Raw genomic sequence first — 26,671 nt, forward strand, 5'->3', positions numbered from 1 at the left:
TACTGACATATATTGACCTTCGGACAGCTTTCGCAAGTCTTGGAAGACATCACGCTACTTCAGACAACACTTTTGCAGCTTCGGACAACCTTCGGTTGCATCAGACAAATTTCTCGGTACTTCAGAAGTAGCCTCGGAACTATGGATGAACATTAAAGAGGTTTACTTCCAATATATTGTCTACTCTCTGACTGTATAAGACTTCCCTTGCATTATCAAGGTAGTTCTTAGGTTGTCTCTTGGGACGAAGCATACTTGCATCTCTCAGGACTAGGGACTCGCATTCAGTAGAGCCCAGCCCAGATCTATTCTTTACAGTGTCTCTTTTCAAATGCCTGGAATGTTTCATGTCTCTTCATCTGGCAATCAACCGCTTCACCCTGCTTGCTGATGAGAGTCCTGAAGTCCTGACATTGTGCAACAAATCTTACAGTGACTTCACGCTTGATTGGACTGACTGGAAGAAAATTCGGCTTGTGTGTAATGTCCTCAAGGTAGCTATTCTTTTTTGTTCGTCTACTTGTTTACTTACTTATGTTTAATAGGAGCCCGCAACTGTGCAACAATCATTCTCTTCAGCCGCACACCCAACAGCCTCCCAAACTATACCTACCCTCAAGTGTCTCACCAATACATGGCAGACAATGGCCAACAGCGCAGAATATTCGCTGATCGCCGATGCAATTCAGAAAGGCCTCAAGAATGTGGGAAAGTACTATGAGAGAACTAATGACTCAGATATATACTTTGTCTGTCTGGGTGAGTACTTTTTTTCTCCTGCAGCGTATTTCTAATGTAATTACAGTTCTTGACCCCAACTACAAGTTGGCGTATGTTGAAAGTCGTTGGAGCGCTGCAAAGGTCACGAGCGGGAGGGTTCACCTTCAAGCCCTGGTAAGTTTTACTTCACTTAATATTCTGTCAGCTGATTGTTGTGTAGTTTAATAAATATTACGAAGTGTCTCCAATGTCGTGCACCACGGAACACGCTGCTGTGCCAATGAAAGTGTTGCAGGGTGTTTGGTACGGCCAATTCTAGATGCGCGATGCTGTCACAGCACACCAAGCAGCAGACAATTGCACGTGTGACCCGCTTCAAGAACTCTCATCATATCTCACTTCGCCATTGGAAGAGACAGATAATATTGTGGTGTGGTGGGGGGTATGTTTTTCTTTGTATTATCACATTCTGAGCTCACTCTATTCATTAGCTACACTCACTTCAGTATCCAACACTATCTTGTATTGCGCACAATTATCTACCAATTCGAGGCAGTGCAGTTCCCTTAGAACGTGCTTTCTCTAGCGGGGGGATCACATCAACACTTTGCCGCAATGCACTGGCCCCAGCTACATTCTCCGCACTCCAATTATTGAAGGCAGGTTACCACAATGGTCATGTTTTAGCAGCTACAGAGGCAGAAGAGTTTGCGGCTATGTTAGACTAGCTACTCAATGTGTAGACTAGCATTTTGTGAACATTTTTTTTGCACTCGCTATAGAAAAAATTTCAGTTTGGTTCGAGTTTGGACCGGACTGCAAAGAACGGTGTAGGTACAACAATTCTGCTGGGCTCTGCAGAATAATGTTGGGTCTTGCTCTGCCTGCTACTGCTTGAGACAAGCATGTTCGACCCTAAAGGGTTTCTGGACTAGGTATGGACTCAGAGGAAATAAAGGGATGGCAAAAAGTATAGTAGTAATCTCTGACAACAGGTAGAGGGTAGGTAGTCTAGTAGTCAGTAAACAAGTATACTGGTCTAGAACATCATGGGTAGTATTCAGTAGAATTCTTGGTGAGGTTTGGAGTGCAAGTGTCAGAGTACTAGGTCAAGAGGAACATGCTTAGGTAAGCAGTAAAAATGCGAACCTAAGGTAAAGGAATGACTATCTGAAAGGTGTATCAAAATTGGCCCTTTTGAGCCCAGTGCGGTGACTATCATTACAACAGTTCTCAATGGTCCGGTTCTGGGTTTGAAGATTTTGCAGAACCAGACCATGGTTCGGTTCTCAGTTCTCGTCCTGGACCACGGCAGCACTAGCAAACCCAGCTTGACATAAATGATTCATGACCATGCTGGGACATTCCATCTTTGTAGCCAATGAGGGATGGTAACATACCCAAGTCAATCGGTTTGAGCTTTGTCATCTTACCCGATCTCATTTTTTAATTACAATGTTATCCAAGGCTTTGTCATGGAAAGTGCCTTTGATACTCATCAACAGATATAGAATACCATCAGATTTAGCCTCAAAGCTGCGACGTTCCTCCCTTGCAGCCAATGAGGGGCGGTAGTACACTCATCCCAATCATTTCGTGCATTGTCATTTGGCCTTATTTAGTTGTCGGATTATAATGCTATTCAAGACCTTCTCATGAGAAGGTACCTTTGTTGCTCAACAACAAATGTAGAATGATATCATGCACACCATAAAAAAGCTGTGACAAGCTGCCATCACAATGTGCAAGGGACAGCAGCGCACTCATCTTAACCTTGCTGATTTTTCTCAATCTTTCTGGCTTTCAGGTTATTTCTAAGCACATGGCAAAAAATTAACTTATTTTCTAATGTATCTAAGCACGCATAACCGCCATCATGTTGTCCACTACGTCATGCTGTAACTTAACTTAGTAACAAAGGTTTCTGTGGAACTAAGTCTATAGAATCTGACACATGTATTCAAACCATATTAGTACTTGGTATTGACGCTGGGGCGAGTAGACATGGCCGGTTGCGCGAGCCCTACCACCTTGTGATATCAACCTCAGCTTCTCCAAACAGGCTCATTTCTTGATTACAAAGTCCCCCTTGGAAAAATCCTCTTCACCTCTCTCATATAAACCTGGAAACTCCCTTCTAAGAAACCTAAGAATATGCTTGTTGATTTGCTTGAATTCGAGGAGGAAGCCGTCATGGCCATCAGGTGATGGGATGACTACAAGTTCTGCATCAGGTATGTGTGTCGTGAGTTCCTTTTGTTCAGAAGGAGTAAATCAGCAAGCATAATAGAAGGTGCGACAGCGCTAGATTCTGGGACAGGGGTAACTTGAGGGCGACGTCCAAAGTGACTCTCAAAAGAGTTGTGCAACCAATAGGTTAAAAGTGTGGCCATCCGAGCAGCAGTCACACCCATTGAAGGCTGTTTTGTATAGTATCTGTTGTCATAAAGTGGATCGCTGTAAATGCTTTGACCTTGTGCCTCTCCCCAACTGATACACCATGCAGAGTGTCGTGCAGATGTAACCAAAGTAATAATATGGTGGACATAACCTGGAGGGGTGCACAGAGGCCATTTGAGTACAGCCATTCTGCCCATGGAGCCTCCAATGACTACAGCGACACTAGAAATCTCAAGATGATCAAGAATGAGCTTATGCAGTCTGTCAATGAACCAGGTCAGAGACCATTCAAGATATTGAGAGACCGCTCACCACATGTCATCGTGTATCAATGTCTGAGGGAATTCTGGGCCATAAGGCTTTCCCGTCTCTGGATCGATTGTCACAGGAGAAGCCGATCCGTATGGTGAACCCATAACATTAGCACAGAAAATGAAGAAGGCATATTCGGAAAAAGTGAAAAGCAGCTGCGCTCTCCAGTCAGTATAAATACATACTACATGATATGAACGAGATGTACCGAGATGTAAGTGCTTGTCCCAGGCTTTGAGGAATGAGGCCATACAAGCAGAGATGTTAGAGGAAAGCATGGAAAAATGAATGCGGAAGCCATGCTGTTGAGCAAAGTTGCATACTAAGTTGGATAAGTATAGGTAAAGGTTAGTCTTCTCGCGTGAAAGCTTCAACACTGGCTCTGCGAAAAATGAATCAGTCACAAAGTGTAGTCTACACATCAGGTAGAAACAAACCAGTCTGGGTCTTGAAATCAGGGATGTCGTGGAATGGTTTGAATAGGAGTTCTATACATCTCTTGTAGAAGTAATCAAGAAATTTCTAAGTTCCTGGGTCATCTTTCGGATGAAGTAGCTTGACATTCAAACCAGCCTGAAGCTGCTGTGAGATGGTTCACAATATGTGAATCAGACAACACTTATGGGTGTCAATTCAGGACCATCCTTGGGAGAGACATCCAACATGGTCTTCAGGGCATCTTCGACCTGACATTGGGACACCAAATCCTGAGTATGTGTCAATACTTTGCACATTATTTGTAAAAGTGTCTCAGCTTGCTCTCCCATCGGCCATCCCTCCTTACTCTCCCTCTCAATAGCTGAGGCTTGCTTGGTGGTGTGATTTCAAACACCATTTAAATCGTGATCGAGCAGTGCAGACATCACTTCACCTGCAATGCTGATTGTTGTTTTCACTTCTGGGTCATTCTCTGAAAGTGAGAATGCCCACTGGACAGCAAATAGGATACCCCAATTGACAAGGGATCGAAAGAGGGAGATACAAGCAGCAAGTGGCACATTTTTACCCATGATGCAAAGCTGCTGTATAAGCACCAATACTTCTCTATGGAGGGTCAACTCATGCTCCGAGAGATTATCTGGTGGGCTGAATGAGAAAGGCCTTGGGGTTGAGCCATTTGCACAGGTGCCATTTGGTTTGCTGTCAACATCCATATCCTCGCACTTCTCATCCTTGTCTTTCCCTCCTGTCAAAACCTCCTCGTTCACATATAGTGACAATATTTTGTGAAGAAACATAGTATCCTGCTGGACATGGTTGATTATGTTGATTTGGTTGAAGATAATGCAGGAGTTGAGGACATTGAAGGTGGAGTTGTCGAGAACGCGCGCAAGAACAACATCTTTAAGAAACTGTAGATGGTAGGTGTGGTGGATTTTCTTCTGGATCATGATGTCTTGTATGGGAATAGGTTGGTGAAATTTAGAGGTTACGTGCAGAAACTCTCGGTAGTTTGTTTTGTGATTTGGGAACTTGGGGCTATCTTTGAGGAAGTCGGGTTGAGTTTTGTGCACATTATGCAGGAACAACAAGAAACATACATTCAAGCATGCCTACAGCACCAAAGAATACACTGTCATCGAGGATATGCTCGTATAGTCCATGATCATGAATCATCACTACTACAAAATATCATCAATAAAAATTTGTCATGGTGGCAGATGAACACATATATGGTTTGCATGAGACTGCACAGTGCCTGGAGATTCTCTGTGTTCTCCAAGTCTTCTGCCAGTTTGAAGACTTCTATCATCTTCGTGATATATTCCTGCTCAAAGTTTAGTGGGCTAATCATGAAGAATTTGATAATTTGACAGCAAACCTCGCGCAGGATATACTCTCCCTAATAGCCTGTCCATGCACTAATGTTTTAATGGCACATTCAATATCAGGAATATTCCCAAGTTCTGGTTGAGGCAAGTGGCCAGAGCGGATAATTGCTGCTGTCGTAGAGTGGTCGCTTCGAGGAGATGATGAACCCCCAACTAGTCATGTCATGGTTCGGCTATGGCCGGCTGGGCTGGGCTCTTGCAGATTTCCCAGCAGTTCGGTGATTCTCATGAACCAAGTCACCTATGTGCGACTTGGTCCAGTCCACAAACCACCTGGACCAGCACAAATCAGCACAAGCCAAGAACGTGGGAACAATGGCTTGAGCCAGCCTCAAGCCACCTCAAGCCAGTCTGGTGGGGGTTATGTGGTGAATTTCATTTTCATATTCCAACTTCCCTTCATCTCAGGCTGACAGGCTCCCACTATTTGGTCAGATTCGCTGTCTACTTATCGAGTCGATTACCATGAATAAGGTCCCGGTTCGAGTGGATGGGAGATTTAGATTGGGAGATGTTTTAGGATCTGGCTTGTATGGTGTGTACTATATTGTTCTCATGTTGATTCAGATCCATTTATCATATACCACTTAGCCATTGTATATTCCGCATGGAACATCATCAATGATGATCGTGTTGCCCTCAAACTTGAAACTATTGTCAGCCGCCCATCTTCTGTAGAGCGTGAATATCACATTTTAAAGCAACTTGAAGGTGGAATTGGCATCCCCCACACCCTCTGGTTTGGCAGAGAGTCAGTGTATCATGCTCTTGTTCTTGAACTTCTTGGGCCATTGCTCCACCAACTCTTCCTTGCAAACGGTCGAAAATTCAGCCTTCTCCATGTCGTGAACATAGGGGATCAATTGGTGAGTCGTTTGGTCTGAGGTCTTTACAAATAGGTTGATTTACTTTCCTAGCTCTCACGTCTCGAGTACATCCACTCGCATAACTATGTTCATGGCGACATCAAACCGCAGAACATCTTGATGGGTCTTGGAAATTTGAGGCACACCACCTTCATCATCAATTTTGGTATCACGAAGACATACTGGAACACCACAACCGGTGACCATGTACCATTTCGCCATGGTCAAAGTCTCTCTGGCACTCCTGCATTCACCTCTATTAACAATCACTTAGGAGTCGAGCCAGGTCATTGTGACAACCTTGAGTCGCTTACTTATATGTTAATCTATTTTTTGCGTGGTTCCCTTCCATGGTTAACCAGTGACAATGAGAAGTTGTCTGGTTCTACCATACTTAAACAGAAAGCACGTGTCACCATTGCGGATATATCTCAAGACATCCCCGTTGAGTTTGCGACTATCCTAATTTACACACGCTCTCTCGCATTTGCAGAAGATCCCGACTATGATCACCTTCGTTCACTACTTCACGGTCTTCACACCTCATTACCCGCACCAGCCACATCCATGTTGGACTTTGGCCTGCTCAGTGATCCTGCCATACACCCCCCTGACCAGTGCTGTGTGGCCAAAGCAATCCCACCATGCCTGCTAAAGGCAACACACAGATCGACTTGTGTGTGAGTAGTCTGTTTCTTACATCAAGTCTTTGAACTGAAGCTTACCTTATTTGCAAGGCTATGCCCGCGTAATGGCTCCCCATGGCATGCTGCATCAACTCCACAGTGGAAACAGTAACCAGTTACTGAATGATGCTGTTGAATAATTCATAGATTAGCATACTTGTAAGTTGTCTGTACATACATTGTTGATATATATAAACACGGAGCGGGTTGATCCTGCTGTAATATATCTACAATAATTTGATTGGCAACACTTACACATAGCGAAAAGGAATTGCAGATGTGTGTGTGGGGTGCACGCAAATTGCTTCTGTGAATCCTGTGAGTTATGTGTCACATCACACATTGCAATGCACGTGCAACTGGAATGTTTGAGTCTACCTCATCGATCATCCCACTGGCAGGGTTTTGATGTCTCCTAGGCTGGAGGATGTCGCTTGCAAGGCTCTCAAACATAGCCTCTTCTTCGGCACTGATGTCAATAAGGGTATCCAGGATGCAGACTTCATTTTCATATCTATCAATACTTTGACCACAAAGAGTGGTGTTGGTGCTGGGTCCTGAGCCCTGGGTAATGGCTTCACTGCAGACTTGAAGTGAGTTTTCAATTTCGTTGTATCAGCCCTTCCACTATATGATTATGTGCTGATGCAACTGGAGCTCAGCTGCATCAAGCTTGCCACTCACTGTATCACAACTACAGCCACATCATCAAAGATAATTATCAAGAAATCCAGATAAGAGATACAATACTGCGACCTCAATTATCCAAGAAAAGCTCGGTGCCTTCAATGCCCCCTTTGTAGAGGGGAAGATCTGGATGAACAAAAGCATCATGGGCTAGCGACACCCTCAATCAAGGGACCTTTCATCAATATATTTATCTGACTATGATCCAGAAGGCTACATGGAGCCGATTCACTTTGGCTATGTCCTAGAATTTGACCCCTCAGATTATGCTCATCAATGTGCCCTGTTTCACCCTGTGATATGACTCAATCCTTGCATGCCTTTGGGATTTACCACTGGGTGCGTGCATTGTTTCTGGGGTTTCCCCACAAGAATGTTTATATAGACAGATGATTCAGTTGTTGGATCGTCACTACCACTACTACCACAATGCCAGGCCGTCGACGCAGGGCAAATAAAGCCCAGGCAGCTGCTGTTGCTACTTCCACTGCTGCTCCAATCCCTGTTGCTACTTCCACTGCTGCTCCAATTCCTGCTGCTGCAGCAGCAAACACTACCACCCTCCTAGACCCCCGTCGGTGACAACTTCCTATTAGATACAGAACCAGCGATGCAGCTCATGCTGGTCCAGACGAGGGAGAAAGCTTTGACCTTGAGAATATCTCGGCAGATGAAGAGGAACTGGGCAATCCTCCTGTACTCACTGTTATCGCACCAGTGGGCAATCCTCCTGTGCCCACTGCTATTGCACAGGCAGGCTCTAATCCAAGCCCACTCCAGACCATCATGAGCACTACCCGGACCAACCCTCTGGCCACTGGTAATCTCAAGCAGACCAAAGGGCCAACTGATATAGCTCAGTTCTACCGGATTGATTCCAATACTAAAGTCAAAACTTGCACCCCTTGTGTGTAAGTATCATACCTGTAACCTTTTGTTGTTTCTTACACCCACCATCAGAGCACTACATGAGATTGACGGAACGCACAAGGTCCAGGTATACACAGGTTCAACAGCCAGTTCAGCTCCCCATAACCATGCTTTCATTCACCACACCGAACTCTATCTGGAAGCAGCAGAGCACTTTGGCTGGCACATAACGATAAAGGATCTAAGTGAATGGCTTGCTGAAGGATGGACACTCACAATGATTTGCGAACAGCTCAAAAAATCACCTTGCACAATGCAAACACTTGGCCCTCCACCTAACCAGGGATCTGATGTCTTATGGCTGGTGGGAACCAGCTCTCAAGAAGATGTAATTCCAGACTTCACACTTGACGAGATGCATTGCCAAATTGTGAAGTTTATTGTTGCCGATGATCAGGTGAGTCACAGTTCACCCTTAAAGCCACCATTAACAGCTTCCACTAGGCAATAAACATGATTGAGTGTCCTAAATTTTGAGGCCTCATCCGTCTCTTATGCCCAGAAATTGGCGAGACTAGCCTATTCCACCGCACAAAGGCCCGCGAAATGATCATCGAGCAATGGCAGGAATACTTTGTCGCCTTGAAGAAAGACCTTTCTGTAAGTGCATAATTAACGAAAGTCCTACAAAGTATCTTATTCCTTCTAGAATGCACAGGGCAAAATCTGCTTCACATCTGACCTGTGGTTGGATTTTAAGCTCCAGCCATTCATGGCCATCATGGCTCATTGCATTTCCAAGGCCAATGCAGATTCAGCGCTTGTGTTAAAGGCGGCCCTCATCGTGTTCCATCACATCCCTGGCAGTCACAATGGAGGGTCCCTAGGTTCCATGATATTGTACCTGCTTGCACATATTACAGTGACATATTTCCATATTATATGGGTCACCCGACCTACATAATATCCCATATAAGATGGGCCAGGGGACTAGGGGCCGATGTTATGTATATCCCTGATGTTGATGGATGGGCCGGGAGGGATATTATTTCCGATGGAGACAGGTGGGCCCATCTATGCTGATATTATATATATCCTCGAAGATGTCGGGTGGGCCGATGTAATGGTTTATTGTATAGATGGGTGGGCCGATGTACAGGAAGTATTTTGTACATGGGTGGGCCGAGGGAGTGGTGGGATATGTATTATATAGACAGGTGGGCCGACATACTGGAATTATTTTGTAGACGGATGGGCCAAGGGAGTGGTGGAATATTCATTATATAGATGGGTGGGCTGAGGTAGTGAGATATCTGTCTGACATTCATGGATTACCGAGTCCCAGATGCCCAAAAACCGAATCCCATTGTGCAACATCCATTCCAGACACCCGAACACCCCAAGCTTGAGACTGGAAACTGGAAACTGGTGAAAATGTGTGAAATTTCTATTTCCTTACACCAAACACATGAACACCTGAACACCCAAAGCCTGAAGCTTGAAAGTCCAGTTATCAAATCACCAAGTGCCGAGTCCTGATAGACCCGAAGCCTGAGACCCAAAATCCGAAGCCTGGAACCCAAAAACATGTATGCAAAATGTCCATTTTTCATTCATTGCACAAATCACCGAGTGTCAAGTGACAAAACCCGAAACTTGAGACCCAGTACACAAATCACCAAGTACCGAGTGCCGAGGGCCGAACCCCAAAGTCCGAAACTTGAAAACATGTATATAACATATCCATTTTTCAGTCATTGCACAAATCACCGAGTGTCGAGTGCCAAAACCCAAAACTTGAAACCCAGTATGCAACATGCCCATTTTTTATTTACATTAAACAAATCATCGAATGCCGAGTGCCGAGGCCCGAACTCCGAACCCCCAAACCCGAAAATATGTATACAACATATCCATATTTCCCTCACTGCACAAATCACTGGGTGTCGAGTACCGAAACCCAAAACTTGACACCTGGTACACAAATCACCAAGTGCCGAGTGCCGAGGCCCATGCCCTGATGTCCGAAGCCCCAAACCTGAAAATATGTATACAACATATCAATATTTCACTCACTGCACAAATCAGCGAGTGTCAAGTGCCAAAACCCGAAACTCAAAGCACGGTACAAAAATCACCAAGTGCCAAGTGCCAAGTGCCAAGTGCCAAGTGCCAAGTGCCGAGGCCCGAAGCCCCATGTACGAAGCCCAAAACCCGAAAATATCTATACAACATATCAATATTTCCCTCATTGCACAAATCACCGAGTGTCCAGTGCGAAAACACGAAACTTGAGACCCGGTACACAAATCACCAAGTGCCGAGTGCCAAGGCCTGAAGCCTGATGTCCGAAGCCCGAAACCCGAAGCCTGAAACCCAAAAATATGTGTACAACAAATCCATATTTCACTCATTGCACAAATCACCGAGTGTCAAGTACCGAAACCCGAAACTCGACACCCGGTACACCCATCACCAAGTGCCAAGTGCCAAGGCCTGAAGCCCCATGTCCGAAGCCCAAAACCCGAAAATATCTATACAACATATCAATATTTCACTCATTGCACAAATCACCAAGTGTCGGGTGCCAAAACCCGAAACTCAACACCCAGTACATGTGACTACAACTGGACATGAATTCTGTATTTGTATGTATTATCCATTGATGTAGGGTTCAAATAACTTGGGAATTGTATTGACTACCAAGGGTCGGGACTCAGGACTCGCTAGTCAATATAGGAAAATGATAATGAAAAAATGAAAATTATTATTATGCTTAACTTTCTTAATGAAGGTTGTAGTCTGAGTCTATGTGAGTGTATTGGTGGTCCTACCAAGTATTGGTACTCAGTGTAGTGATGGTTGTGGTGCTGGGCTCAGAATCACTGATTTTCATACTCATGTCGTTCTTGTCAATTGGAGATTATTTGAAGACTACATTAAATGTTAGTCAGTGTTGAGTATGATAATGAATGAATAGTCATACCTCAGTCTGAGAATAAATAGACTGAGGTAGGATGATGCAGGTATGAGGATTATATATTTGTCTGGCATGTTAGCAATGATGTAAAGATGAGGTGTGCATTTGTACATGTGTGCAGTAAGTGAGCATAAAGATAAAAGAATGAATATTAATAGTGAGACTTACACATTATGTTGAGATATCCAACATGACAAGCCTGTGATGGGATCAGAGATCTGGAATAACACCCATATATGTCCATTATAATAGCCCTAATAGTTTAGAAAGATCCATGAAGGATTGATCTATGCTTACATGTAATAACACTGTCTGTAATATTCAATAATGTGAAGACGAGTAAATATGCACCAGTGGGGATAGATACGACTAGACAGGACATAGGAAGGATGAGTCCGATGCAAAAACGTTGGGTCCGAAACTTTCAGGCCAGGGTCGGGCATCGGGATCAGGATCGGAATGTCAGGGATGTGTCGGATAAATACTGTTTAATGTGAGTATCAAAAACACGGGTTTTGAGCCCAGTGCCACAACTATCATTACACCAGGTACTGAGTACTGACTTCTAAGTACCGAGTACCAAGTAATGCAATAACCAATTGACAAGAAAAGACTACCAATACACTCACCTTGACTTGGACTACAACTTTCATTTTTTCATTCTCGCCGATGTTTCAGATTTCTTTAGCTTATATCTTGGTCAAATGATAACCAATGGACAAGAAAAGACTACCAATACACTCACCTAGACTCGGACAACAACTTCCATGTTTTCATTATCTTTGCATATTGCACACCGGGTTTTGAGTTTTGGGTTTTGGCACTCAACACTCGGTGATTTGTGCAATGAGTAAAAAATGGAAATATTGCATACATGTTTTCGGGCTTCGGAATTTGGGCTTCAGATGTCGGGTTTTGGGCCTTGGCACTTGGCACTCTGCACTTGGTGATTTGTGTACTGGGTCTCAAGTTTCGGGTTTTGGTACTTGACACTCAGTGAGTTGTGCAATGAGGGAAAAATGGATATGTTGCATACATATTATCAGGTTTCAGGCTTCGGGTTTTGGGCTTTGGACGTCAGGTTTTGGGCCTTGGACATCGGAGCTCAGGCCTCAGCACTCAGCACTTGGTGATTTGTGTACTGGGTATGAGTTTTGGGTTTCGGTACTTGACACTCCATGATTTGTGCAATGAGGGAAATATGGATATGTTGTATACATATTTTCGGGTTTCAGACTTCGGGTTTTGGGCTTCGGACATGGGGCTTCGGGCCTCGGCACTCGGCACTTGGTGATTTGTGTACCAGGTGTCGAGTTTTGGGTTTCAGTACTTGACACTTGGTGATTGATGCAGTGAGGGAAATATGGATATGTTATATACATATTTTTGGGTTTCGGGCTTTGGACATCGGGCTTCGGGCCTTGGCACTTGGTGATTTTTGTACTGTGCTTTGAGTTTCGGGTTTTGGCACTCAACACTCAGCGATTTGTGCAGTGAGGGAAATATGGATATGTTATATACATATTTTCGGGTGTCATGCTTCGGGTTTCAGGCTTCGGACGTTGGGCCTCGGCACTCGGCACTCAGCACTTGGTGATTTATGTTATATACATATTTTCAGGTGTCATGCTTCGGGTTTCAGGCTTCGGACGTCGGGGCTCAGGCCTCAGCACTCGGCACTTGGTGATTTGTGTACCGGGTCTCAAGTTTCATGTTTTCGCACTGGACACTCGGTGATTTGTGCAATGAGGGAAATATTGATATGTTGTATAGATATTTTCGGGTTTTGGGCTTCGTACATGGGGCTTCGGGCCTCGGCACTTGGCACTTGGCACTTGGCACTTGGTGATTTTTGTACCGTGCTTTGAGTTTCGGGTTTTGGCACTTGACACTCGCTGATTTGTGCAGTGAGTGAAATATTGATATGTTGTATACATATTTTCAGGTTTGGGGCTTCGGACATCAGGGCATGGGCCTCGGCACTCGGCACTTGGTGATTTGTGTACCAGGTGTCAAGTTTTGGGTTTCGGTACTTGACACTCGGTGATTTGTGCAATGAGTGAAATATGGATTTGTTGTACACATATTTTTGGGTTTCAGGCTTCGGGTTTCGGGCTTCGGACATCAGGCTTCAGGCCTTGGCACTCGGCACTTGGTGATTTGTGTACCGGGTCTCAAGTTTCGTGTTTTCGCACTGGACACTCGGTGATTTGTGCAATGAGGGAAATATTGATATGTTGTATAGATATTTTCGGGTTTTGGGCTTCGTACATGGGGCTTCGGGCCTCGGCACTTGGCACTTGGCACTTGGCACTTGGTGATTTTTGTACCGTGCTTTGAGTTTCGGGTTTTGGCACTTGACACTCGCTGATTTGTGCAGTGAGTGAAATATTGATATGTTGTATACATATTTTCAGGTTTGGGGCTTCGGACATCAGGGCATGGGCCTCGGCACTCGGCACTTGGTGATTTGTGTACCAGGTGTCAAGTTTTGGGTTTCGGTACTCGACACCCAGTGATTTGTGCAGTGAGGGAAATATGGATATGTTGTATACATATTTTCGGGTTTGGGGGTTCGGAGTTCGGGCCTCGGCACTCGGCATTCGATGATTTGTTTAATGTAAATAAAAAATGGGCATGTTGCATACTGGGTTTCAAGTTTTGGGTTTTGGCACTCGACACTCGGTGATTTGTGCAATGACTGAAAAATGGATATGTTATATACATGTTTTCAAGTTTCGGACTTTGGGGTTCGGCCCTCGGCACTCGGTACTTGGTGATTTGTGTACTGGGTCTCAAGTTTCGGGTTTTGTCACTTGACACTCGGTGATTTGTGCAATGAATGAAAAATGGACATTTTGCATACATGTTTTTGGGTTCCAGGCTTCGGATTTTGGGTCTCAGGCTTCGGGTCTATCAGGACTCGGCACTTGGTGATTTGATAACTGGACTTTCAAGCTTCAGGCTTTGGGTGTTCAGGTGTTCATGTGTTTGGTGTAAGGAAATAGAAATTTCACACATTTTCACCAGTTTCCAGTTTCCAGTCTCAAGCTTGGGGTGTTCGGGTGTCTGGAATGGATGTTGCACAATGGGATTCGGTTTTTGGGCATCTGGGACTCGGTAATCCATGAATGTCAGACAGATATCTCACTACCTCAGCCCACCCATCTATATAATGAATATTCCACCACTCCCTTGGCCCATCCGTCTACAAAATAATTCCAGTATGTCGGCCCACCTGTCTATATAATACATATCCCACCACTCCCTCGGCCCACCCATGTACAAAATACTTCCTGTACATCGGCCCACCCATCTATACAATAAACCATTACATCGGCCCACCCGACATCTTCGAGGATATATATAATATCAGCATAGATGGGCCCACCTGTCTCCATCGGAAATAATATCCCTCCCGGCCCATCCATCAACATCGGGGATATACATAACATCGGCCCCTAGTCCCCTGGCCCATCTTATATGGGATATTATGTAGGTCGGGTGACCCATATAATATGGAATTTGTCACTGAAGGGGCTCCTGCTTGATCGTGCAGAAACTGCGACAAAGGTTGGTATTTACTTGTATCATGTTGCTTGCTCTGACATTGTTTAGACTGGGCATTTCACTCTCAACAATGCATCCAACAATCACACTTCAATGCAGGAGCTCTCAACCCTACTCGGGCAATGTGGGATTGATTTTGATGCTATTGAAAACAGGATACCGTGTTTCCCACACGTGATAAACATATGCATAAAGCACATCATCGACGAATACACTGTTACTGACTTCTCCATTGTGGACGATACATGGACAGTCAAAAATCAGATCATCAAGAAAGCAGATTATGTCCAGGCGTTGTGAGCTAAGCCTCTCGAGCAAGCCAGGAACATTGTGTGATTGATTTGCACATCAAACCAGTGGCGCGACAGATTTCGGGACACCATCCTTAGGGGTAATGAGGAGGGGTGGTTTCGAGATGACAGGGGTGAGCTTACACAGCTCCCAGTCATAGAACTCCTCCTTGATGAACCTACTAGATGGGATTCAGTGTATGTTATGTTAAACCATTTGCGGACACTCCGCCAGGTGAGACGCCATACCATCAATCATATATCATAGACTAACACTGGCTCAGGCGATAAACACATTTTTTGATGCTTGGACTCAGTGCAACATATCTGAGAAAAGATTGAGTGAGATGGATTGGCAGTTTCTCCAGGACCTGGAAGTGATCTTGGAGGTAAGTACTAACACATTTGAAACACGTGATCCATTTAACCATTTCACACCAGGCACCCCATGCCGCCCAGCAAAAGCTCTCCAGTGAAACCACTCCCTCACTGAGCTATGCCGTTCCAGCATTTGAAGAAATGATCAAGAGCTGGAAATATATTGGCCTGCATGTTCCTCACTGTAAGCCTATCGTCAACATAGGCTTAACTTGGGCAAGCAAATACACCGATTGGATGGGTGCGACACATGCTTATGCTGTTGCTATGTGTCAGTCCTGTGTTTTGTTTTGATAAATGTTGATCTCATGATTACTTATGTAGTTATTGACCCTGTGATGCGGATGTCATGGATGAACAGTCAATGGGAGGAAGACCACATTAATAAAGCCAAGGAGTTTATTGTGAAGCTGGTATGTTTATTTAGCATATGAGCACAACTTTCGACTGATTTGTCTTGCAGATGCATCACAAGAGAGCAGAACACTCTAATTCTGCGTATTCTGGACCTGTAGTGGCTCCATGACCATTGCCACGCACGCTAGGCTCACGTCGCTATGGAATTCCCAAGGCGCATGCACATGCACCACATCACAACGATTGTGGTCAAACAGTAGACCAGGAGTTCACAGTGTATGTCATGGCTACTCTTAGTCCCCAGGGAACAGGTATACTTGCATTTTGGAATATGAGTCCATTGCCTCCTCAAGTCGCACCATTTGTCATTAACTACAAGTTGCTGACCAGGCTTCACAGACCATGTTCCCAACCATATACTCAATTGCCATGGACTATGCCCTGGTACAAGCTTCTGCTGTGCCATGTGAGCGGGTATTTTCATCAAGTAGCGAAACCCATATGAAAAAGGAATCACCTCAGCCCCGTTTTGATGGAAGCATTACAGATGGTTAAGTTTTTCCTGAAGAAAGAACATCTTGACTTCACCACAGGTTGGGCGGCCTCTCTACGAGACATGAAACATGAAATGGTATACAACAGAGGTTCTAATGAGCAGTTGACACCTACTGCCAGCACAAACGACACTCTTCTCAGAGCCATTGTGGAGCATGAGTGTGATAACACCAAGGACACTGCTACCATCTATGACAAGTGAGACTTCTTTTTTCATATCTGACTCTTATTTCTTGCTGTTTGTCATTTACCATTTACCATTTACCATTTACCATTTACCATTTACCATTTACCATTTACCATTTACCATTTACCATTTACCATTTACCATTTACCATTTACCATTACCATTTACCATTTACCATTACCATTTACCATTTACCATTTACCATTTACCATGTACCATGTACCATTTACCATGTACCATGTACCATTTACCATTTACCATTTACCATTTACCATTTACCATGTACCATTTACCATTTACCATTTACCATCTGCCATTTACCTTTCGTCTTTTGCCTCTTGTTTGCACTATTTTTGCTCACTCAATGCTCAACATGTTTCACGTGCTTCTGCGTGATTGGTTTCAACCTTTCTTTGCAATACTTGTACCTGAGTGCATTGATCTTCCTTCGAGCTTGGGCCATGCTGATCCTCATTCGAGTGCATGCCATGCTGATGCATGCTAGTACCTGCCAGAACCACCACTGAAAACTCAGGGCTTACTTGAGTAACATCCCACAGATGATCATAACAATAGTGACCTCACTGACAATCACAGCAGCTTCAATCATCATCCTTCTGAAAGTGATGAAGCCTCTGGCAATCACTCATTATTTGATGTGAGCATTTTACTTTCATTGTGTCTATCTATTGTGGAATGTGATATTTGTTCATGTAGATCCTCACTATAAACACTACTGTTTGTGGAAACAAGGATGCGGGGTATGTATCCTTGTGACATAGTCATCTGAATTGGCTGACAGAGAAGCTAGAACCTGCCTTGGGACGTATGACATGAGCCAGTCCTACTGGACTAATGTTATTGTGAATAATGCATACAGGTCATGGTTCTGGATGGTGTATGTAATCTCATTTGTCTGGATGTCCACTCTGACAATGATTCTAGGTGCAATCAAGTCAGATGGTACCAGGTTGGCCCTCCTGAAGGCCAGCCTGTGATTGTGAGCCATGTCCTCCAACCTATTTATGAGGAGGTACATTTATCGAATTTGAAACATAAGCATTCTTTGAACTCACGCGCCAACTTGAAGAACATCTTTTGTCCTCGATCGTCCTCAAACTTACTGTCCTCCAATCGTTTGTCATTCCCCTGCATTGACTCCATCTTTACAACTCACATACTGAATCTTAGATATGAACATTGAAGTCGTGAGTATTATGATACATTTGTGTGGCAAAGTACGTCAAAGCAGATTGCCGTGTTATTCTTCCCGCCTCCTGCCCAATATCCTCAACACCCTACACAACCATCTCTTCATTGGGGACTCAACATGTTCCTCCATGACACCTACTCCCGCCTGCATCAATCTGTTCCCTTGCAAACCACTCACACTTGCTCTCGCTGCACTCATCCCCCTCATCAACACCTCATAGGAACAATAAAGCTTCTTCAGGTTGGCCTTCTGAACACTAAACTCGGCGATCTGACTTACATCAGCTTGAGGGCCCATTGCGATCACTGATATTGGATGTTTGTTGGATTATTTCACAGTGATATTGAATACTAGTGTGCACTGTGCACTGGTGATAGATTGGATGGTGCATTTTCATTTTTGTTTCTGGTGTATAGACGCGCACAGCACCAGCACAGCATGACATCAACGCACAGTTATGTGTGCTTTTTCATTGCACATAACACGAGCAATGTACTACTAACTTTCACATAGTCCATCCTATGATCTCCGCTTCCTCAACGTCATTCCTAAGTGCGCAAATCCCTCAATGCATATCCACACGGTTACTAATCACTCAATTAAATAGGTGATATCTACCTCAGAATCATCATCTCCGGCGAAGAAGTCACCATCAAACTCAAGTCTGTAAAAGCCAAGCACCCCCAGCTTGTGTCACGAGTACCGTTAACAAACCATTATTCTTTCTTAAATCTTCCTAAGTGCCAATACACAGCGCCTAAGTCAAACCCTAACCCTACCCCGAAAGCGTCTACCAGTTCAGAGATTCCTTTAGCGCCCATGACACGTGTCTTCGATGTGACTGATGAAGAAGATGAGTTCTTTGATTGTGAATAGATTAGATTAGATATGATAAGATAAGATATGGTCACGTGATGCTTCTTTAATATTCTACAATGTTCTATGGTACGATTCCCTTTTCTATTTTATGATTGGCTAGTAGTTGTAACTCAGTTTCAATCTCCGTTTCAATAGTTATATATAGGTAGCACGTCTTGGTCGATAGTTCTCTAGTTCAAACCTCTTGTATCTACAACTGTAGCAATCCAAGACGTACTTGCTCTTCTCTCTCTTGTCCGATAACCTTAGTCGAGTCCTAGTCTCTGCCCAAGCGTTAATTTGTTATTTGGGTTGTGACAGCTCGAGTATGAGTCAAAGGTCTACAAGACCCTCACTGATGGTGTCAGTGTTCCCTTCGTATGCTGGTTCGGCACTGAGTGCGACTACAATGCCATGGTCTTGGACCTTCTTGGACCCTCTCTAGAGGACCTTTTCAATTTCTGCAAGTGCAAATCCACCCTCAAGACTGTCTTGTTCCTTGCAGACCAACTTGTGAGTAAATTCCACTGCAGCCACCGTCTTTGAGAACTAACACACCACTGTATCACCACAGATCTCCCATATCGAGTACATCCACTCACGCAACTTCATTCACCGGGATATCAAGCCAGACAACTTTCTCATGGGCATAGGGAAGTGTGGCAATCAAGTCAATGTCATTGACTTTGGTCTTGCAAAGAAATTTTATGATCCAAAGACTCACTTGCACATTCCATACAGGGAAAACAAGAATTTGACTGGTGCCACTCGCTACACCTCAATCAACACACATTTGGGAGTTGAGCAGGCTCACCATGATGACCTCGAGTCTCTTGCCTACGTTCTCATGTACTTCTTGTGCATTGCCCTCCCTTGGCAGGGACTCAAGGCTGCAACTAAAAAGCAGAAGTACGACAGGATCATGGAGAAGAAGATGACTACTCCCATCAATATCCTTTGCCATGGCTATCCCAACGAGTTCAGCATTTTCTTGAACTACACTTGCACACTTCGCTTTGACGACAAGCGCAATCGTACAGATGCCACCTTCATCCGTGTCAACAGCTCCGTGCTTGTGCAAAAGTATGTTGTTGAGGGTGCGTGAATGGTGCGCAAATTGTTTGTATCATTGTACACATGTAGCCAGTAACTAACCTTCCTATTAGATATCTTTCTGAGCGCATCCTTCTCCAGCTGTACTCCCCCCTTCCTCCTTCACCACATCACGCCGTCTCTTCAACATCCTACTGAACCATCTCTTCAATGTTGCACTGACCTGTTTCTTCATCTGCTGCTCCACGACATCCACAACAGCCTCGGTCTCCAGAGTCTCCACAACATCAGCTTGTGCCCTGCTCTTGCCTCCATTTGCCTTCAAAATCTGCTCGCTTTCCTTTGAACCTCTGCTTGTGCTGCTTCAACCTTGCGAGCACTTGCAGGACTGCAGTACAACTATCTTGACTTAGCTTCCTGGACATCGGATACAACAACAATGACTTATGTTATTTTGTGGACCCATCTCAATTCGTAATCGATGTTGATCGTCGATATCTGATAGGTATTAGGTATGTTCGGTGGTGATCAGTAGAGTAGGTAGGTAGGAAACTCTAGGAATCATATTGTCTCGCAAATATGTCCTTTTTGGGACTTTGACCCTAAGTTGAGGGCAAATGCTTATATTTTAATCTTAAAGATGGCTCGAGCTGGCTGAAAGACCAAAAATGTGGCTCCATGGACCAGACCAGGCTGCTAATTACATAAGCCACAACTAGGTACATGGTCTGGCTTAATATGGCTGCACCCATGGCTAAAGCCGGAATAAGCTGGAACTGTGGCAACACTACCCCCAACACTACTTTCTCCTGAAGGCATGTAAGTTAGGTAGTACAACAGGAAGTAAACCAGAAAGGAAGCAGCACGGCATAGGGTCAAGGGTTGTACATACCAACAACATTCATGTGACGCTGGACCTCAATGATGAAATTCCACACCTCTACACACCCTTCTGCGTCCTGGAAGCTCAAGGCATAATCTGCACCATCCAGTTTCATCCAGACAATCAATGTATCTGGTGGTCGTGTGAGTAGGTATCAGCAAATCCCCTTGTAAATATATATACCAAACGGACCTTGTTGGCATTGATAGACGTCAGTGGTGCGGATGTGAGTAGTCAGGATGAGTTTGTCGAAATGGACTTCTGAGCGAGCGATAAGGAAAGCCTGGTTGGTCTTGTTTTCAAATTATCCATAACAAAAAGTGGTCCCTTGGTCAGCCCATTGTGAACCAATAAGCTTGTAAACCTTTGTAGAACATGGCAAACATTGGTCAGAGTTGGCACTTAATGAACTCATGAAAACAAGATAGGCATGGATGAACGAGCAAGAGTGTTGGACCACCTGGAATGCATAAGAAATGTTTTGAAATTCTGTGCGCTGTAATGATAGTCGCAGTGCTGGGCTCAAAACCTGTGTTTTTGATACTCATGTTAAACAGTATTCGTCCGACGCATCCCCGACATTCCGATCCTGATCCTGATGCCCGACCCTGACCCGAAAGTTTTCGGACCCAACATTTTCACATTGGACTCGTCCTCCCTATGTCCTGTCCAGTTGTATCTACCCCCACTGGTGCATATTTACTCACTTTCGCATTACTGAACATTACAGACAGTGTTATTACATGTTATCTACAAAAAGGTGCAGTACACATGCTCTTTTACATACATTCGGACCTGATTTTGTGCTACTGTTTTCACCTAATGCACTCCAAAATCCTACATAGACACTATTTAATATCTAGTACTTCCTACCTATTGCATTACTTACTTTTCCCTACTCAGTAGTAGGATGGAAGTCATTGGATATTAGTAGTACTTCATTGTATTGCGAAATATCTATCCGCTCTTTTTCTCTGAAACATTCTGACACATCCAACACTCATTTGACCGACAATCTGACATACTTCCGACACATTCCTTCACCGTCCGATGCATTCCTGACAGTCCAGCACATAGTCCGATGCCTGACCCAACTCCGATATTTTTGGACCCGACAGTTTCTCTTCAGACGAGTAGTTCTTAGCTTCAGATTATCTTCCTATTATTGATAACTAACTATCTAAACTAATACCAAACAGCTACCCCTATAGGATCGAACACACTTGCTCTGCAAGTATAGCAGACTAGGTTGTGCTAAGATCTACCTAAACATTGTTGACTAGGTAGTACAATTTCTGCTGAGCTCAGCAGAAATCAGCTTTCTACAGCACTTTAAAAACTCATGCCGCGAAGATAGCGGAGATGCTCAAAGACAAGTACTTATATATGGACTTGAAGTTGTCAACAGATTTGTAAGTATGACATCGACACAACTTGAATACAATCCGATGCGCAACGAGGAGCTAGTATGACTGTCAGTCCGACAAGACAAAAACATATGCAAGCTCTACTAGTCAGTAGATATGTAGTAAGGCAAGAGATGTACTACTAATTACTACCAAACGTGCAGTTACCATAGTGTAGGATGCATGTTAATCAACAATGCATCAAATCTCAAGCATTCATCCTCGGGCAACATGCATAGACGAGACTTCATGGATATGTAATAGACCTTGTTCTCCTCACTGCCAAGGTCGAAAGTTGCAGACCAAGGACCCGCTTGTTACGACTTGGATGGTATCTGTTGGCGACGCTCAAACAGAGCTTGTGTTGTCAACAGTCGAGGACGTCCTTGGGCTAGCCCAAGGTTAGGGGTCGTACTTGGCGGGTCTTCGGCAAGTACGATTTGACGCCTATGTCCAAATCGGGTAGCTTATGTCACGCGGATGCGAGACGATAAGCTATATCGGCCTAGGCTTACGACACCCGAAGGTTAATCGTAAGGATCGTCGTTAATTAGAAGGACAGAAGTCCGACTAGTTAACAGGGGCTTTGCTCGTCAACGAAGTCAATGAGTAAAGGTCGAGACTATAGGCTTATCTGCGAAGAGCAGATAAGAAGATAGAATATAGACTGCTGGCGAGGCAGAAGGATCACTCTGGTGAGAGTAGGAGGTCAAGAACCAAGTAGATTCAAGTTAGGGAATATGGTACATGGTAGCGAGTTTATATAGAGGACAGGAGACGTATTAGTGGATGATAACTCGTACTACCGGGAGAGGCAATCGGTAAAGGGTAAGACCATAACAGGAAGGCACGTTCGGTCTAGGTAGAACGTGCTAGATAAGAAAGTGAGTCAAAGATCGAAATAAGAAGTGAAACGCGCAGGGGCACAATCGTGCAGCTGCGGATCTAAGTATAAGTTGCATGTGCGACTGCGCACCGAGTCAGAGATCAGAAAAGGGAAAAGGGTAAAGGGGATGTGTCGTGCATCAGATCATAGGCTACCGTCCGGACGGTAATGGCAAATAGACTGTCCACAGGATCAGTCAGGTGGTGGAACGGAGCATGGGTATGCTTCGTCAGCGAAAGGATCCGGCCAGATGTACTGGCTTTGCTGTAGCAATAGGTAGAGAGCGAAAGGGAATGCGAGGATGACAAGGATGACCAAGGTTAGGTCGGGGTAAGGGTATGACGCGAGGGCTGATACGAGGAGGATCAGGAGAAAAATGGTAGGGGCCCAGGCATCTAGATGTTCTTGTAACACCGCTAAAGCTTTTTTCAACGACCAAGCACGCAAGGTTACTGCAAGGGCGATGGTGTTGGTAAGGGGGGGTATCCAAGACTCTGTACCGAGGGGTATATACCAAGAGTATTGCTTGCAGGTTATGATGTATTCTAACAGGTCAAAGATGGCATTGTGGCCACATGGAGTTTAACACAACATAGTTTGCCCATTGTCCATGGTCACCTAAATGTAGAGTATGGTGAACACTGAAAACGTAAGGTTTGATCATAAAAATCGGACCTACCTCAACAATTTTGTCTGCAAATAGAAAGTCAGATAGCAGGGATGTCATATTTGCGACCTGCACTGCTTGCATTTTGTCTCTTGAAATGGATAGATCAAGGCTCAAGTTGTAGGCTGATATCCAAGAGATACTGGTGATTTCCTCGAAGTCGCCATGTATCTTTTTCAGTACTCCTTTGAGCCTCGTAAGAAGCTTCTTAGCGTCCAAGCCTGATTTCCAATGGGTGAGCTCATGCCCGTGATTGGCGTTCTCAGTGGTATAGCGCGCAATTGTCGCATCTAATGTGTCGTTGGCGATGGTGGAAAGTTCAGTTGGAGACGGAAAGAGATTGTCTTTGAACAGCTTCTTGAACATGTTGCTCTGAATGTCCCCTTTGAAATCCTGGAGTAACGTCACTGTTAAAAAGATGAACAATGAGGACGCATGTTCCGTGGACAGAGGTGATTCCTGGGTGACATATTTGGACTTGAGGAACTTCATCTGGGTAGAGGCGGCAGTTTTAGTTTTGTGGGAGGTATGCCTACCATGGATCAACTTTCTTGTCACTTCAGGTATGGGGTCAAGAGGGGCCTGAAGGTTTGAGTTGTTGGATCTCATAAAGTAGTAGACATTGTTAGACATGGCGGGCTGAGAGTTGTTTGAGCTGTGGGATACCACGGAATGGTGGGTATCAGGAAGGGGAGGAGGATCATTCATGCCATGTGATACAGTGAAATTATAGTTGTGACCACTGTCGTAATGGCCATCCACATCGTGTCCTGGGAAAGAATGTGGCAGCATCATTTGCATGCCCTGCTGGCTGCTACCTGAGGGCACCAAGTAGTTACCGTGTTGAGCTTAAAGATCGTCAAAGTTAGAACCACAGAAATCAATGATACACAAAATAAATACCATTCAAGTTGGAGTCATAGTTGTGACCGCCGTCATAATGGCTGTCCGCATGATGCCCTGGTAAAGAATGTGGCAGCATCGTTTGCACGCCCTGCTGGCTGCTACCCGAGGGCATCAAGTAGTTACCATGTTGAACTTGAAATCGTCGAAGTTAGGATGGCAGAAACCAATGATACACAAAATAAATACCATTCAAGTTAGTGCTATTATTGTGTATTAGCAGCTCGAGATAGCCACTAACTTGACTCAGAGCATATGCTGCAACAGAGAATCGGGAACCGGGACCATACTGCTGGACTGGCTGCTCCAATCCAAAGTCGATGTTGCCTTGGGTGTTTGGGTAGCCATTGTAATTGTGATGACCTGCACTGGGTCCTGCGTGGACTTGAAGATCGTGAATGTGGCAGAAGGCTGATGCAACACAAAAAAGCTTACCATCACCGTGACCGAAGGTGGCATGTAGGTTATCTGGAGTATGTCCTAAAACATTTGAGGCATTTTCAGCCTGAATGTTGTACCCTAACTCGAGATTGTGAACTTGGTGGGATAAATGTTAATGTCAATGTCCAGATGTTGAATTGAGAAACGTACCGTTCCGCCTGCTGGAAAACTGAGTCCAGGCTGTGACTGTTTGACTTGAAGTTGGCCTGATTCAGAGTGACCCGCTGAGAGGTGTGTCAGGCTGCCAGACCATGTCATTGCAGATTAACTAAGAGCCAGTAGGTCGCAAATGTACTGTGTCTGCCATCCAAAATCTGATGTATCCATTACCAGAGAGTCTGATTGATAATGACTTGCAAGCAGTGAGTGGAGGAAGGGGGAATTTTTGACCATGATCCTTCGTATCCCAACTGGTAGTTGAATCTTCAAGCTCAGCATCCTGGACGCAATACCGAATCTATTGGACAACATTATTAAGAATCAAGACTTACAATAATATTATTTTGATATCATTGAATCAAGATCTTCATTCCTGGCCCCTGTAACTCGACATGGTTGGAGGAACCTACTTGTTATTTCCTGTTTGAGACGCATACACATTTGACAAATTGACATGTCAGAAGGGCAGCCTACATTAATTTCCGCTATCATGAGGTTTGGGGTGGAACAAGGCGCAACTCATCACCTCATGTCATCGCCAAATGGAGTTCAATTGAATTGTACGGCTATATACCGATGTAGCGATGGTCGTGGTGTTGGGCTCAAAACCACATATTTCCATACTCACGTCAACACCTGAAACATATGCGCACATGTCCGACACACTTTCGCACATGTCCGAGCCACTCCATATCGGATCCAGCGCATCGGACCTTTGGACATCACATTGGCCGATCGCACTTCGCGTGCACTTGTCCATCCTGTGTCCTGTCCATCCGAACTAGCCTCACTAGGTGCATAGTCATTCCCGTGCATGTTTTCTGACATTCAGACCACGGTATTACATGTCCACAGCACCTCATGTCTTATTACATAGGACATTGGACCCGAAATATATTGCTACTATCTTCGCCTGTAGTATTCCGAATTTCTATGTACTTACTTAAATACTCTGTAGTGACCCGTAGCAATCATCATCCAGTAGTTAGGAGCTGTTTCCCGACTCTGCGGATCACCCAGAATATTCTTGTAGTTCTTAGTTGCATTGCGAAATATTACCATTCGTTCACCGTCATACTCCGTCACTTGTTATACTCACGCATACTGCTCACAATCCGACACTTGTTATAAAGTATCCGACTCATTATTGTGAAGTCCGAAAGTCTGAAATCTCGGACATCGCACTTTGGCTTCGGACATTGGATAAGTACCTTCGGACATCATCGGATTACCTTTGGACATCGTTTCGCACCATCGGACATTTTGTTATTTGCATTACTGACACATTTTTACTACTAAAACCAATTAGTAATTCCTTTAGGATTGAATGCACTTGCTCTGCAAGTATAGTAGCATAGGTTGTGCTAAGATCTACCTAAACATTGTTGACTAGGTAGTACAATTTCTGCTGAGCCCAGCAGGAATCAGCTTTCTACATTGTATAAGGCAAAAAGATAAGTAATTTGAAATGCGGATAGTAAACTCTGACTTGGATTCTCACTGGATGCATGG

At 44.5% G+C, this 26,671-nt stretch overlaps 6 protein-coding genes across 6 annotated transcripts; 3 read left to right on the forward strand and 3 right to left on the reverse strand.

Moving 5' to 3' along the window:
- Window positions 1-2,784: 2,784 nt before the first annotated feature.
- EDB93DRAFT_1253480 (Alpha/Beta hydrolase protein) lies at window positions 2,785-4,823 on the reverse strand (the record flags this gene model as incomplete). The annotated part of the gene is made up of 6 exons (XM_041453457.1): window positions 2,785-2,973; window positions 3,021-3,381; window positions 3,436-3,587; window positions 3,618-3,814; window positions 3,870-3,920; window positions 4,304-4,823. The coding sequence occupies 6 exons, from the start codon at window positions 4,821-4,823 to the stop codon at window positions 2,785-2,787; spliced, it is 1,470 nt and encodes a 489-aa protein (XP_041304610.1).
- Window positions 4,824-5,729: 906 nt separating this feature from the next.
- Window positions 5,730-6,928, forward strand: EDB93DRAFT_1253481 (kinase-like domain-containing protein; the record flags this gene model as incomplete). Its single annotated transcript, XM_041453458.1, has 4 exons — window positions 5,730-5,799; window positions 5,856-6,130; window positions 6,182-6,810; window positions 6,868-6,928. 4 exons carry the CDS (start codon window positions 5,730-5,732, stop codon window positions 6,926-6,928), a joined length of 1,035 nt encoding a protein of 344 aa, XP_041304611.1.
- Window positions 6,929-7,932: 1,004 nt separating this feature from the next.
- Window positions 7,933-9,337, forward strand: EDB93DRAFT_1253482 (uncharacterized protein; the record flags this gene model as incomplete). The annotated part of the gene is made up of 5 exons (XM_041453459.1): window positions 7,933-8,077; window positions 8,135-8,414; window positions 8,464-8,830; window positions 8,971-9,033; window positions 9,083-9,337. The coding sequence occupies 5 exons, from the start codon at window positions 7,933-7,935 to the stop codon at window positions 9,335-9,337; spliced, it is 1,110 nt and encodes a 369-aa protein (XP_041304612.1).
- Window positions 9,338-18,424: 9,087 nt separating this feature from the next.
- Window positions 18,425-20,472, forward strand: EDB93DRAFT_1242170 (casein kinase I isoform delta; the record flags this gene model as incomplete). Its single annotated transcript, XM_041451982.1, has 6 exons — window positions 18,425-18,455; window positions 18,511-18,593; window positions 19,083-19,274; window positions 19,336-19,818; window positions 20,209-20,262; window positions 20,359-20,472. 6 exons carry the CDS (start codon window positions 18,425-18,427, stop codon window positions 20,470-20,472), a joined length of 957 nt encoding a protein of 318 aa, XP_041304613.1.
- Window positions 20,473-20,510: 38 nt separating this feature from the next.
- EDB93DRAFT_1106460 (uncharacterized protein) lies at window positions 20,511-21,618 on the reverse strand (the record flags this gene model as incomplete). The annotated part of the gene is made up of 5 exons (XM_041447619.1): window positions 20,511-20,623; window positions 20,707-20,829; window positions 20,890-20,980; window positions 21,405-21,414; window positions 21,587-21,618. 5 exons carry the CDS (start codon window positions 21,616-21,618, stop codon window positions 20,511-20,513), a joined length of 369 nt encoding a protein of 122 aa, XP_041304614.1.
- A 1,563-nt stretch (window positions 21,619-23,181) lies between these two features.
- On the reverse strand, window positions 23,182-25,327 carry EDB93DRAFT_1253485 (uncharacterized protein; the record flags this gene model as incomplete). Its single annotated transcript, XM_041453460.1, has 7 exons — window positions 23,182-23,514; window positions 23,669-24,504; window positions 24,560-24,694; window positions 24,749-24,943; window positions 24,995-25,082; window positions 25,151-25,224; window positions 25,270-25,327. The coding sequence occupies 7 exons, from the start codon at window positions 25,325-25,327 to the stop codon at window positions 23,182-23,184; spliced, it is 1,719 nt and encodes a 572-aa protein (XP_041304615.1).
- Window positions 25,328-26,671: the final 1,344 nt, after the last annotated feature.

Source organism: Suillus bovinus (genome assembly GCF_016758785.1).
Source record: "Suillus bovinus strain UH-Sbo-P2 chromosome Unknown EDB93scaffold_59, whole genome shotgun sequence".
In the NCBI taxonomy this organism is placed as follows: domain Eukaryota; kingdom Fungi; phylum Basidiomycota; class Agaricomycetes; order Boletales; family Suillaceae; genus Suillus; species Suillus bovinus.